Source organism: Haliotis rufescens, unplaced genomic scaffold, assembly GCF_023055435.1.
Source record: "Haliotis rufescens isolate VD_foot unplaced genomic scaffold, xgHalRufe1.0.p SCAF_42, whole genome shotgun sequence".
NCBI lineage: Eukaryota > Metazoa > Mollusca > Gastropoda > Lepetellida > Haliotidae > Haliotis > Haliotis rufescens.
Window position 1 is genome coordinate 2,961,896 of NW_025964135.1, and position 14,730 is coordinate 2,976,625.

General features: G+C 44.7%; 1 protein-coding gene across 2 annotated transcripts; it reads right to left on the bottom strand.

Annotated features, from left to right (window-relative positions):
- Positions 1–70: 70 nt before the first annotated feature.
- Positions 71–14,299, bottom strand: LOC124148220 (endoglucanase A-like). 2 transcript variants are annotated; one of them, XM_048382941.1, is made up of 12 exons: positions 14,226–14,299; positions 12,078–12,260; positions 11,593–11,797; positions 10,874–11,044; positions 10,167–10,351; positions 9,574–9,733; positions 8,835–8,946; positions 7,977–8,127; positions 7,058–7,202; positions 1,262–1,427; positions 542–732; positions 71–160 (listed from the first exon to the last, which is right to left on the bottom strand). In XM_048382941.1, exons 2-12 carry the CDS (start codon positions 12,258–12,260, stop codon positions 120–122), a joined length of 1,710 nt encoding a protein of 569 aa, XP_048238898.1. In that variant the 5' UTR covers positions 14,226–14,299; the 3' UTR covers positions 71–119. The 2 variants fall into 2 exon arrangements, with proteins under 2 accessions (XP_048238898.1, XP_048238899.1); XM_048382942.1 differs by having other exon boundaries at positions 14,202–14,256.
- Between the last annotated feature and the right edge of the window lie 431 nt (positions 14,300–14,730).

The following is a 14,730-nucleotide window of genomic DNA, read 5'->3' on the forward strand; positions in this document are numbered from 1 at the left end:
GAGGAATGTTATTAACAGTATCAGAGGAGTTTTTGAAACAATGTCAGAGAACAGACTACTACGACTCAGATTGTGTAGAAGTGTACATATTTATTCGTGAGTATACAAGCATGTCGGGTTTATTTCGGGTATTGGTTCCTCAAGTAAAGCGATTTCAGACCTGGAACAAAGAATCCATTCAATAAATATACCAACGCGTGTTAAAACATCTCTACATTCTCTGTCTCAGCAATCACTTACATAACATGTTAACATGACATAAACGTATTTAGCCAGTGCAACGTAACACACAAAATATTATGTAGAAATGATAAGATGGTGTAACAATTAACAGGATTAACCTTGTGTGAGAGTGAGAATGGTTTTACACTACTTTTAGCAATCTTCCTCCAATTCCAATGAGGGGAACACCAGACATTGGCTTCACACGTAGTCCTTATATGGAGGCTCGAACACCGGCCCTCGGCTTGGGGAGCAAACGCGTGAACCACTTAGATAACCCACCGCCCCTTGAAGGTTGAAGATGAATGTGGGCACGCACCTGCAACTACACCTTGGAAGGCAGCGTTGTAGTCACAGGCCACCTCGTTCTTGACATAATCTGATCGCTTATCGGCGTACGCCCCTGACTTATCCGGCCCTCCTACTAAAGCCCCAAATAGTGTGTGGGGGTTCGCCCCCGGTTGTCTCTCGTCGTTCCAACCACAGGGGGCAGGCATCATTGGGCAGGAGCTAGGAAAAGGAGTAATCAGGGGGTCATTGAATATTCAGAGGAAAAGGTACATATAACTTATCTCAAATATGAGTTTATATACATGTACAGTGATACTGCAGAAATACAGAATTATGTATTTCTGTATGATTTAGTGAATTATCCATGTGATTAGTTAATTGGCATGTACTTATCACAGGGCGACGTGAACATAGGTAACATAACATTTCACTTCCCTTTTCCTTGCTATACATCTTTTACTTTTTTATCACAGGAAATCATAAATACACATGCATATGGCATACTCATATGTCTATTGATTATGGAAAGGCTTCTATTTACAATAACAGATCGTGCACATTTCCTCATTCATTGCCCAGAAAACAGAATGGATAGATTATGATTAAGAGTGAGTGAGTTGGGTTTTACGCCGCTTTTAACAGTATTCCAGTTATATCGCGGCTATGATTAAGAGTGACGTGCAAGCTTAAAGTTGACGTCGAATAATAGTTTCCCCGGGGTGTAGGTTTTGGCCCACGTTTGACCTACCTTCCTCTGTGGTGGGGGCGTTGTGGGGCGTTCTTCCCGTACCCCACGACAAAGCTGTGGCCAGCATCTCCAAGCGTGTAGTGAATCTGACTCATCGCCCACTTCCGGTATGCTGCTGCGTTCAGCCCTTCCTCGGCCGCCATCATTGCCGTGAACGCCATGTTAGCTGCAGGGATAGTGGGTGACTGTGTTGGTTAAATGCCACTTTGAAACTTTTTCAGTTGTATCACATCAGCTGGGCGTAGAAATCCCGACATGATGCAGGTCTCAGACATTTACCACTTTGGTGAAACGGACGAGCACAGGTATGGTGCTGACAAACTTAACATAACCGGGGCGAAACATGACTCGAACCCACGACCCCAAGATTCTGGTACACTTAAGGGACGCAACTCTCCACAGTGAATTACACAGCGAATTACAGTCACTCGTGTCCCCTATCAACATAATAGTGAGTGGGTATGATTTTACGCCGCTTTCAGCAATATTCCAGCAATATTACCTCGGGGGATACCAAAAATTGGTTCCACACATTGTAGCAATGTGGGAATCGAACCAGGATTTTCGTCTTGGCGAGCGAACGCTTAAACAACTAGGCTACCTCGCCGCTCGTGAAACACAATGAGGATGAAATTGGTAAATACCACGGTTTGCGTGCCAAGTTTACCAAGTTTACTGGTAGGGTTGAGTCATTCTGGTTTATGACCGAGTCAGATATTATTGAGTAATAGCATACAATCCTGTGTCAGCACGAGCCGTATTCTCAGAACGAATCCTCGCCTGGGCGAATACACATGCCTTCAGATCTACCAGAGATATCAGAATCACAAGAACATTTGTATGATGACCCGACTCTGTGCCCGTTCTCTGTAACCCTTTATGGTCTAACGGTTCATGACAGCCCACGTCCGAGACATGACAGATGAGGAATTGTTGCTTGGAACGAAAATCACACTTCAGATTCCACTACGAGCGTGTTCGTATGAAGTATTTTGGGGACATCAGGACTTTGTAATTAGAAACGTCAACGCTCAGTCTCGCTTATTTGCCGGAACAGATTCCATCAAATAGTGATAAACATGACATGGAGTGGATCCGCCTCCGTGCAGATCAAGGTGGTAGTAGCAACTATTCGCGAAAAGGGTAAACATGTCCTACTCTACCCTTATAAACCTACAGTCACGTTGTAGTGTAGGTATCTTTCTATCTCGAAATAACCTCTTGGGAGGTTTTACTTTTCCCCGTAAGATTTGGTATGAGGTTGTACGTTTTGCAAGTAAGACCTGACGAAATGATTAGCAGATGGCACTTAGTCTTCCAACGTCCAATGTTCTAAAATCGAAAACAAGAGCCGAAACCTTTTCATTATGAACGACGGGAATCGAACCTGCAACCTCACATATCGTGGTAAGTGTCTTAACCCACTGAGATACCGGGACAGGTGCTGAAAGAATGTTCAAGTTTAGATGTCATGACTTAGTTGTGTCTATGCTGCACGTGTCTTTCTCTCGCAAGACTTTTATACCACGCAGTATTGTTTCACTATAAGATATATCGATGTTTTCTTGTTTTTTTCTGTAATGTCTTTCATTTCGACGGTTTATACGCGATTTAAAGCACGCCTACTCGGTACTGGTCGAGGAAGTAAGACCTCGGCCATCGGGTAGCCTCGGGGTCGTGCTTTATCCTCCACGCATTCACACAACTTGCATGAAGAGGTAAGTGTTAAAAGTCCCGTGGAAGGAAGATTCGTGTGACAATGGCGGCTGTACCTACAGGTAAGTGTTAAAACTCCCGTGGAAGGAAGATTCGTGTGACAATGGCGGCTGTACCTACAGGTAAGTGTTAAAAGTCCCGTGGAAGGAAGATTCGTGTGACAATGGCGGCTGTACCTACAGGTAAGTGTTAAAACTCCCGTGGAAGGAAGATTCGTGTGACAATGGCGGCTGTACCTACAGGTAAGTGTTAAAAGTCCCGTGGAAGGAAGATTCGTGTGACAATGGCGGCTGTACCTACAGGTAAGTGTTAAAACTCCCGTGGAAGGAAGATTCGTGTGACAATGGCGGCTGTACCTACAGGTAAGTGTTAAAACTCCCGTGGAAGGAAGATTCGTGTGACAATGGCGGCTGTACCTACAGGTAAGTGTTAAAACTCCCGTGGAAGGAAGATTCGTGTGACAATGGCGGCTGTACCTACAGGTAAGTGTTAAAACTCCCGTGGAAGGAAGATTCGTGTGACAATGGCGGCTGTACCTACAGGTAAGTGTTAAAACTCCCGTGGAAGGAAGATTCGTGTGACAATGGCGGCTGTACCTACAGGTAAGTGTTAAAACTCCCGTGGAAGGAAGATTCGTGTGACAATGGCGGCTGTACCTACAGGTAAGTGTTAAAACTCCCGTGGAAGGAAGATTCGTGTGACAATGGCGGCTGTACCTACAGGTAAGTGTTAAAACTCCCGTGGAAGGAAGATTCGTGTGACAATGGCGGCTGTACCTACAGGTAAGTGTTAAAAGTCCCGTGGAAGGAAGATTCGTGTGACAATGGCGGCTGTACCTACAGGTAAGTGTTATAACTCCCGTGGAAGGAAGATTCGTGTGACAATGGCGGCTGTACCTACAGGTAAGTGTTAAAAGTCCCGTGGAAGGAAGATTCGTGTGACAATGGCGGCTGTACCTACAGGTAAGTGTTAAAAGTCCCGTGGAAGGAAGATTCGTGTGACAATGGCGGCTGTACCTACAGGTAAGTGTTAAAACTCCCGTGGAAGGAAGATTCGTGTGACAATGGCGGCTGTACCTACAGGTAAGTGTTAAAAGTCCCGTGGAAGGAAGATTCGTGTGACAATGGCGGCTGTACCTACAGGTAAGTGTTAAAAGTCCCGTGGAAGGAAGATTCGTGTGACAATGGCGGCTGTACCTACAGGTAAGTGTTAAAAGTCCCGTGGAAGGAAGATTCGTGTGACAATGGCGGCTGTACCTACAGGTAAGTGTTAAAACTCCCGTGGAAGGAAGATTCGTGTGACAATGGCGGCTGTACCTACAGGTAAGTGTTAAAACTCCCGTGGAAGGAAGATTCGTGTGACAATGGCGGCTGTACCTACAGGTAAGTGTTAAAACTCCCGTGGAAGGAAGATTCGTGTGACAATGGCGGCTGTACCTACAGGTAAGTGTTAAAACTCCCGTGGAAGGAAGATTCGTGTGACAATGGCGGCTGTACCTACAGGTAAGTGTTAAAACTCCCGTGGAAGGAAGATTCGTGTGACAATGGCGGCTGTACCTACAGGTAAGTGTTAAAACTCCCGTGGAAGGAAGATTCGTGTGACAATGGCGGCTGTACCTACAGGTAAGTGTTAAAAGTCCCGTGGAAGGAAGATTCGTGTGACAATGGCGGCTGTACCTACAGGTAAGTGTTAAAACTCCCGTGGAAGGAAGATTCGTGTGACAATGGCGGCTGTACCTACAGGTAAGTGTTAAAACTCCCGTGGAAGGAAGATTCGTGTGACAATGGCGGCTGTACCTACAGGTAAGTGTTAAAACTCCCGTGGAAGGAAGATTCGTGTGACAATGGCGGCTGTACCTACAGGTAAGTGTTAAAACTCCCGTGGAAGGAAGATTCGTGTGACAATGGCGGCTGTACCTACAGGTAAGTGTTAAAACTCCCGTGGAAAAAAGATTCGTGTGACAATGGCGGCTGTACCTACAGGTAAGTGTTAAAAGTCCCGTGGAAGGAAGATTCGTGTGACAATGGCGGCTGTACCTACAGGTAAGTGTTAAAACTCCCGTGGAAGGAAGATTCGTGTGACAATGGCGGCTGTACCTACAGGTAAGTGTTAAAACTCCCGTGGAAGGAAGATTCGTGTGACAATGGCGGCTGTACCTACAGGTAAGTGTTAAAACTCCCGTGGAAGGAAGATTCGTGTGACAATGGCGGCTGTACCTACAGGTAAGTGTTAAAAGTCCCGTGGAAGGAAGATTCGTGTGACAATGGCGGCTGTACCTACAGGTAAGTGTTAAAAGTCCCGTGGAAGGAAGATTCGTGTGACAATGGCGGCTGTACCTACAGGTAAGTGTTAAAAGTCCCGTGGAAGGAAGATTCGTGTGACAATGGCGGCTGTACCTACAGGTAAGTGTTAAAAGTCCCGTGGAAGGAAGATTCGTGTGACAATGGCGGCTGTACCTACAGGTAAGTGTTAAAAGTCCCGTGGAAGGAAGATTCGTGTGACAATGGCGGCTGTACCTACAGGTAAGTGTTAAAAGTCCCGTGGAAGGAAGATTCGTGTGACAATGGCGGCTGTACCTACAGGTAAGTGTTAAAAGTCCCGTGGAAGGAAGATTCGTGTGACAATGGCGGCTGTACCTACAGGTAAGTGTTAAAACTCCCGTGGAAGGAAGATTCGTGTGACAATGGCGGCTGTACCTACAGGTAAGTGTTAAAACTCCCGTGGAAGGAAGATTCGTGTGACAATGGCGGCTGTACCTACAGGTAAGTGTTAAAACTCCCGTGGAAGGAAGATTCGTGTGACAATGGCGGCTGTACCTACAGGTAAGTGTTAAAACTCCCGTGGAAGGAAGATTCGTGTGACAATGGCGGCTGTACCTACAGGTAAGTGTTAAAAGTCCCGTGGAAGGAAGATTCGTGTGACAATGGCGGCTGTACCTACAGGTAAGTGTTAAAAGTCCCGTGGAAGGAAGATTCGTGTGACAATGGCGGCTGTACCTACAGGTAAGTGTTAAAACTCCCGTGGAAGGAAGATTCGTGTGACAATGGCGGCTGTACCTACAGGTAAGTGTTAAAAGTCCCGTGGAAGGAAGATTCGTGTGACAATGGCGGCTGTACCTACAGGTAAGTGTTAAAACTCCCGTGGAAGGAAGATTCGTGTGACAATGGCGGCTGTACCTACAGGTAAGTGTTAAAAGTCCCGTGGAAGGAAGATTCGTGTGACAATGGCGGCTGTACCTACAGGTAAGTGTTAAAACTCCCGTGGAAGGAAGATTCGTGTGACAATGGCGGCTGTACCTACAGGTAAGTGTTAAAACTCCCGTGGAAGGAAGATTCGTGTGACAATGGCGGCTGTACCTACAGGTAAGTGTTAAAACTCCCGTGGAAGGAAGATTCGTGTGACAATGGCGGCTGTACCTACAGGTAAGTGTTAAAACTCCCGTGGAAGGAAGATTCGTGTGACAATGGCGGCTGTACCTACAGGTAAGTGTTAAAACTCCCGTGGAAGGAAGATTCGTGTGACAATGGCGGCTGTACCTACAGGTAAGTGTTAAAACTCCCGTGGAAGGAAGATTCGTGTGACAATGGCGGCTGTACCTACAGGTAAGTGTTAAAAGTCCCGTGGAAGGAAGATTCGTGTGACAATGGCGGCTGTACCTACAGGTAAGTGTTAAAAGTCCCGTGGAAGGAAGATTCGTGTGACAATGGCGGCTGTACCTACAGGTAAGTGTTAAAACTCCCGTGGAAGGAAGATTCGTGTGACAATGGCGGCTGTACCTACAGGTAAGTGTTAAAACTCCCGTGGAAGGAAGATTCGTGTGACAATGGCGGCTGTACCTACAGGTAAGTGTTAAAACTCCCGTGGAAGGAAGATTCGTGTGACAATGGCGGCTGTACCTACAGGTAAGTGTTAAAAGTCCCGTGGAAGGAAGATTCGTGTGACAATGGCGGCTGTACCTACAGGTAAGTGTTAAAAGTCCCGTGGAAGGAAGATTCGTGTGACAATGGCGGCTGTACCTACAGGTAAGTGTTAAAACTCCCGTGGAAGGAAGATTCGTGTGACAATGGCGGCTGTACCTACAGGCATATCTGTTGGCTCCCCACTGCAGTCGGTAGGCGAGGCCGTTTGGCGTGTAAGGGATGGAGCCACCCGGCATCCAGTCTTGGTAGGTCTGTACAATGTCCTGCTTGTACTTGTCTTTCTTCGTCAGCTTGTACAGCAACACCTGTGCAAGGGATAACAAGAGGACGGATGATGATGATGATGATGATGATGATGTCGGAGATTTAACGAGCGCTACCGTACGTGCCGATTTCGCACTCGTGTTATGGAATCAACTTTATAATAATAATAATAATAATAATAATAATAATAATAATAATAATAGGTCATTTATATTGCGCATATTTCTACACCACCAGGCAGGGTAACAACAAGTACCATCTTTAAACGTCATTTGGTATGACGCGACCGAGGATCGAACCCGGACCTTCCGCTCTACTTGCGGACGCTCTACCACTACACCATGGAGGCGGTCCCAGGCAAAAGACAGCATACACCCATGTTTGATCGTAATTAAAAATATAACAAACAAGAAATGGCGATTTGATGTTGAGGTATTTGATACGGGTATCATAGTTGTGTTTCGGGTCTTACGTTTACGATTGTTCTAAGCCTACTAACGTTTTGATAACGTTTGTAAATATTTTGTCACGTCCAATGTTGGCCGACATAGTGATATAGTGGCCGACAGTTTCTATTTGTCAGGCTCACTGACTTGGTTGATGCATGTCATCGTTCCCAATTGCGCAGATCGATGCTCATGTTGTCAATCACTAGATTGTCTCGTCCAGACTCGATTACTTACAGACCGCCGTCATATAGCTGTAATATTGCTGAGCGCGGCGTTAAAGAACAAACAAACAAACAAACAAACTTCCACATCAGCAGACAATGATCTCAAATGGTGAGAAGTGACGATGTAACCAATTCAACTCACTGTTTCTCCTGCCTGTTTGTCGTCCCAGGAGAATCCCCATGCTGACCCGTTCTGGTGGAAGTTCTCAGCTGCAGTAAGATACTTCTGTTCTTTCGTAGCCCAGTACATCCACGCCCCTCCCCAAGCCAGCTCGTCCTTGTATCCCATTGACCTGACCAAGGAACAGGGTTTAGTTCAAGGCCAGACGTAGCTCAAGGACTATTGTGTCCCTTTCAGTTGATTCGTGTGCTTTTACCTAATATCTTTATCTTTTGGTTTATATTTTGTTGAGAGGGGCAGTGGGATAGCCTAGTGTCTTAAACGTTCAGATGTCACACTTAAATTGTTTGATAGGCATTAGGGGCGGTCGGGTAGCCTAGTGGTTAAAGCGTTAGCTCGTCACGCCGAAAACCTGGGTTCGATTCCCGACTCTCACTCACTCACTCCGAATGTACAAATGTGTGACGCTCACATCCACCGCCGTGATATTGTGGAATATTGTTAAAAAGCGTAAAATTATACTCACTTACTCACACAATCACACACATTTCAAGTTCGACTATCTTTCCCCTTCTGATCTACCTTGGAAGAAAACTTAACAAGCGAGACAATTCGGAGTGAACAAGGGTTTGTAACAGTAATACCATGGCGTGTCAGCTTAATGTGGGAGGAAATCCCGAAGTGATGCAGGTCTCCGACGTTTACCACTTCGGTGAAACCCACAAGCACGGGTATGGTGCTGACAAACCTAGAAACATAATCGGGGGGAAGCAGGATTGTTGCGACTTTCGTCAGGACATTCATGCATCCTCGGGCAACCACAGCCATGCTACCGACAATGCTGTTATATGTCAGAGTATTACAGTTTTGCATCCTGACCTGTAGTAAGCAGCGGCCTCGTTGATGCAGTCGGTGTAGATGCCGTGGTTGTTGAGGGCGAAGTCGTACAAATCCCTCCCGTGTTGAAGCAGGTTTGCCGCATACGTAGAATCTACGAAAGATATTCTGACATGAATAGTGCTTGTGATTAATTAAAGTAAGACCAACTGAGAACTCTTTTTTATTAACATCGTCCTTCGCATCTATAGGACGTTAGATGTTAGGTGTCATTAAATGGGGTTTAACATTAATATTGCGCTCAAAGTTATGGCACTTATATAAGGACTTGCATGCATGTGTGTGTGGCTGCTTGTACTAGTCTGGACAGATGCCGTTTTAAGGTGCTAGCCCACTGAGATACCATGCCGCAGTTTAACATGGATACCCCACTCAGACACAGTATACTGACTGTCCTTGTTTAAGCACCTTGATGCCGAGCGCCAGGCCGGGTAACAAGTACCATCTGTTAATGTCTTTTGGTATGACGCGGCCAGGGGATCGAACCCCGGACCTTCCACCCAGATACCCAGCTCGGACACAGTGCAGTGACACTGTGCCGACTTGTCCTTGTTTTAGCCCCTTAATGCCGAACCCTAGACACGGAAAACGAGTACCATCTGTCAAAGTCTTTTGGTATGACTCGAACCAACGAACGTCTGCTTTCCGGGCAGACACTCTATCCACTGGACCACGGAGGCGGTCTGCTGCTTTGAAATGATACATGCTCCAACGTATTTACCTTTGTCCTTGAACGCTAAATATCCAGCTGCAAAGGCAGCAGCGGTCTCAGCAGCGACGTCGGCACCTGGACAGGAAGTGGAGATCTTGTAGGCTGGTCTCGTCATGGTCATGTCCTCGGGGCGGCCCCAGTAGGCGTGGTCCGCGCCACCGTCCCCGACCTAGAGGGTCGGGAAGTAAGGCATAGTACATACTAATTGTTCGCACACAGTAACACTACATCTATATGACGGCGGTCTGCAATTATCGAGTCTGGACCAGACAATCCAGTGATTGACATCATGATCATCGATACGTATTTGGGATACGATGACATGCATCAACCAAGTCAGCGAGCCTGACCACCCGATTCCGTTAGTCGCCTCTTACGACAAGCATAGTCGGCTCTTATGGCAAGCATGGGTTGATGAAGACCTACTCTCTATCCCGATTTTCACGGGTCACATATTTAATGAAGGACATACTTGTAAACAGTGTGTTGGTCATATCTAAATGGGAGTCCAGGTGACGCCGTATTTCGTTGCTATAGTAACGTTTCTTTATTTATTGTTCATCTTCAGAATCCTGCCCTGATTTTCCCAAAGGAATACATACCTGGACATAAAACTCGTTCTTGCTGACGTGGGCCTTAATGAAGTAATCAAGTGGCCATTTAACACTGTCATACATGTAGTCTAGCTGGTGGGACTTCTGGTAGGCATCCTTGAACTGTATGAGGCCCCAGAGTAGAACCGTGGTGGAGTAGGCCATGGGAAGGCCGAACTTCACGTGATCACCGGCTGTAACACACATCGATCAGATACTTGTGGAAATACAAACTGTCAACTCCAGACAACCCGACGACCCGCGGAAAAAAAACTCCACAAGGCACAACAGCGATGAAAACCATATGAAAGGTCACTGATAATCAGCGATGACACCAGGTGTTGCGAAGTGGGCAAGCATGGGGTAGCACCAGCCACCCCCCACAATCCATGCATAAGTAACAATAGGATACCCAGTCGGAATCTACGATAGGATAATGATGGCCTATGGATTGTGCCAAATGGCTTACGTTAATATGATGACTTTGATTGTTTGAACAACTGTTATAGCTTGAATATTTTTCTAAAGGGTGGTAAACGAAAACCATTCCCACAAACTATAACTTACTTGATGCTGGAATATATTTTAGGTTTATGGATGCAGGGATAGGGGGTTGAATATCAGTGTTAACACTCATTCGTCAGTTAGGTCACTATGTTTGACCAGCTTCAACTGATTTGCCCGAAATGGGAGAAAAGTATGTTCACTCAACTGACCATCGTACCATCCGCCCGTGAGATCCACTCCACCGCTTCCCTTGTCACCCAGGGCGGAGTCACCTCTCCAAGGGACGCGGTTATTTGCCGGAAGTTTACCAGATCTTTGCGCCTCGTAGAACAGGATGGACTTCATAAGAACTTCATCGTAGTTATACTTGGTGTGGTCAGCTGAGAAATAATACAACGCTTTTTAATTATTGGTCAGCAACTTCATATTCTGAACAAAACACATGTGTAGAGAAATATTGGGTAGGAAGTGCCTGTCCGAAGCGATAAGCTACCTTTCACACGCCGTTTCGCATTGTTTCGTCTTTTCGCGAACACCTGGCTGGTATCATAACTATTTAATCGTGATTAATAAACATGCTTATGATAAAGTCGGAATAGTAGATGTATGAGACATGGAAGGGGCGGTCGGGTAGCCTTGTGGTTAAAGCGTTCGCTCGTCACGCCGAAGACCCGGGTTCGATTCCCGACATGGGTACATTGTGAAGCCCATTTCTGGTCTCCCCCTTGATATTGCTGGAATATTGCTAAAAGCGGCGTAAAACCATACTCACTCACTCACTCACTATTGGACATGGAAAGGGTTTTGTTGCTTTAATTATTCATTCCCATAATTTGCTCCTTAAAACTGAAGTGTTGAAACCGTTCCATTTTGAACTAATCTTGACGTGATTACACACTTATTCAACACGTCTGTTCACAATACTTACGATCCGTTGGAGTTTGAACCTTGAATGGATCTATCCCGAGGTTGGTAAATTCCGCAGATGCGCAAGGAGCTTTGCTTCCCGAGTAGCCACCGGTCACGGTTATTTCCAGTGACGAGCCTTTGTTGACGATACCGTCGTAGGGTTTGTTGACGATCTTGAATTGGGTGCCATCGGTGTTCTTGGAAACCGGGTCACCCATCCATTGCTGTAAGACACAGTTTAGAAGACGTGTATCGAAGTAAGTTTATTGAACGAAGCACATGATGTCCACAGATATATATCTATTTCAGTTGGACATAATGATACGTTACCTTATAGAACTTGAAGAAGTTATTGTGATGATTCCAATGGACTTCCAATGCTGTATTTCGGGAGCAGAGACATCTCCTCATATCGATTTACGTTAAAGTCTAAATAATGATAGACGCTTGTAATCAGTGTTTTAAAGACATTTGCAGAATCCGTCTTTCAGCTTATTGAATTACCGAAAATCCTGTTATCGCCTCGCAGAAGGTGATGTCCAGAAGCCAGCCATCGATAGTATCGGAGGTCGCATGGACGTTGAATTTCCCCTCAAACTTCCCAGTGTAGTCGTTAGATACCGTCATCTGAACCTTGACTCCATCGCTGCCGGCGACCAAGACCGCCACAAGAAGTAATTGCCACATCTGTGAACAACGTACCAATTGTCATTCATCCAGCCCTTGCTGTGAGGGTATGTGGATAATCGGTAACAAGCCTGGGGCATACGTGGGCTAAAACTTGAGGTGAAGAGTTGTGTCCCTTGGGCCGAACCTCGATTCACCCTATGGATTGTTGAATAGTCTACATGGGACCTATACTATAGGGTTTTACTGAAGTGATCAAGGATTTGGAACTGTTATGAACCTCCTAAATTAAAATCAGACACACGCGATCTCCCACGATATGAAACACTATTGAAGTTTGTTTGTTTGTTGTTTAAGGCCATTAATCAGCACTATTCCAACTAAATAACTTTATATACTTCAAACATAGAGCTACAACCACTATACTTCCCTCCCTCCCTCGATTCATTGGTTCATAATTTGCACCGTAGTCATACGCTTTTGACTACACTTTCTTTGATATTCATTTGACAGTGATAATGATTCATAAATACATGCTTAGTCGGAATCGTACAAGTGACTACTTTTGGCAGAGATTCCTGCTGGATAACGTTTTATCTCATTTATTTCTATTCTTATCAAAATCGACAGTCTCATCTAGTTTCTGTTTAGTGTCATTTGATATCAGTTTGCTAAATTTTCGCTAACATTTAAATGACTGACCAAGCGTTAACTTACCATCATATTGAAGTATCAGTACAAGTTTGTTCCAGTGATACTAATATCTACACAAGTAACTGTTACGTACGTGTATCAAATCTGCCCGAATAAAGAAAATAACCGTTAATAGTTTTGCCAGGAATGTTTATGTGGTCGATTTGTTTTCAAATGCTGAAAAACAAACTAAACAGAACTATATCCCTGCGATGTTTGACCTGCATGTTTTTTCTATAAATTATTGCAGCCAGCTGTTTATTTTTTAATTCCCAAACAAAGACGTAAACAATACAATTTAAGTCACTTGATGAACGACGACAAATATCCCCATGCGGCGGCGGGCAGGCTGAGATGAATATAGACGTTGATATATACAAGACCGGGACATCAACCTACATACATCTGGCTTGTCTTGCGTGATTTTCTATTAGCGTTTATTACTTGCCCGTGAAGAGATCACCCGTTTAATAAACATACAGCTTTATTACACATTGTGTAATACCAAAACGCGTGCTTATGTACTCTCGGAACACGTTTCACGAACAAATATTGAAAGCTCTCAACATCCCTTGGCGTATTCAACGACATTGTGTGCGGAGATGATAGATCACTGGGAGGAGCTTATGCACTCGATGACCCCAGCAACCTTGTTGCTAGGCTGACGTCACATGGCATTGTTTCGCCGATGGATCTTGGAACAAAATTCAACAAATTACGTCATCGGGTATTGTGACGTCATTGTAAACTTTGAGCTGCAAGTCCCCGTTCCACAAGGCGATCGTACTCTAGCGCAACGAGAGTCTTTAGTCTAAGTTAAATTATGTGAGTTGTGATAGCCTTAGCACTACGATAATTTTGTGGGACGAACGCCTGAATTCTAAAGGTGGACCATTGTATGATATTAAATTCATACGTTTCAACTTTTGACGTGTTTAAAGCATTATTCTGTTAAACTCAATTGGATTATGCCATGGATCGTGTAGGTGTCAGCCTATTTACACTCAACAGTATAATTCTAAAAACATTATAAATGACAAGAAATAAATAAAATACTAAACTCGCTCTCGTGTAAAACCAATTTTATGAAGCTCGTGAATAGTTTTGGTATCTGACTCGCTTTCGCTCGTCAGATACCAGAACTATTCACTCATAAAATTGGTATTACACGGGAGCTCGTTAAGTATTCTATATTCAACAACTATGTTAACGAGACACATACTATAAGCAAAAAACGTTAAGGAGATGGATGGTGTATAAGGTGGTAGAATATAATCTACATTGTCTGCCAATAAGATCTTGTATTACCGAGAGAGAACGTTCACTACATACCCTGTCCAAAGGAGTGTCTTGCAGAAAATGATAACAAGTAGGACTGGGACAAGGAGATCATTTCTTATCCTGCTTGTGTCTGTACAAAGATTAAATGAGTTCATCTATTTATAGGTTACTGAAATAGATTAGAAATTGGATCTTGAATTAATTAAGTATGGTTTTCGACGCTTTTAGCGATATTTCGTCAATATCACGGCCCGGGACATCAGAAATGGGCTTCACACATTTTACCCATTTTGGGAATCGAACCGGGACATTCGGCGTGACTAGAGGCTTTAACCACTAGACCACCCCACTGAGATGAAAATAATGAAGAATCTTTCAAATTACGTTGACAATCATCGTTGATATGATATCAAGGCATATTCAGAAGATACAGCCTTACTGGAAACTAAGCATTGATCCTATAGAGTGAGTGAGTGAGTGAGTATGGTTTTACGCCACTTTTAGCAATATTCCAGCTATATCACGGCGACACTAGAAATGGCTTCACACATTGTAC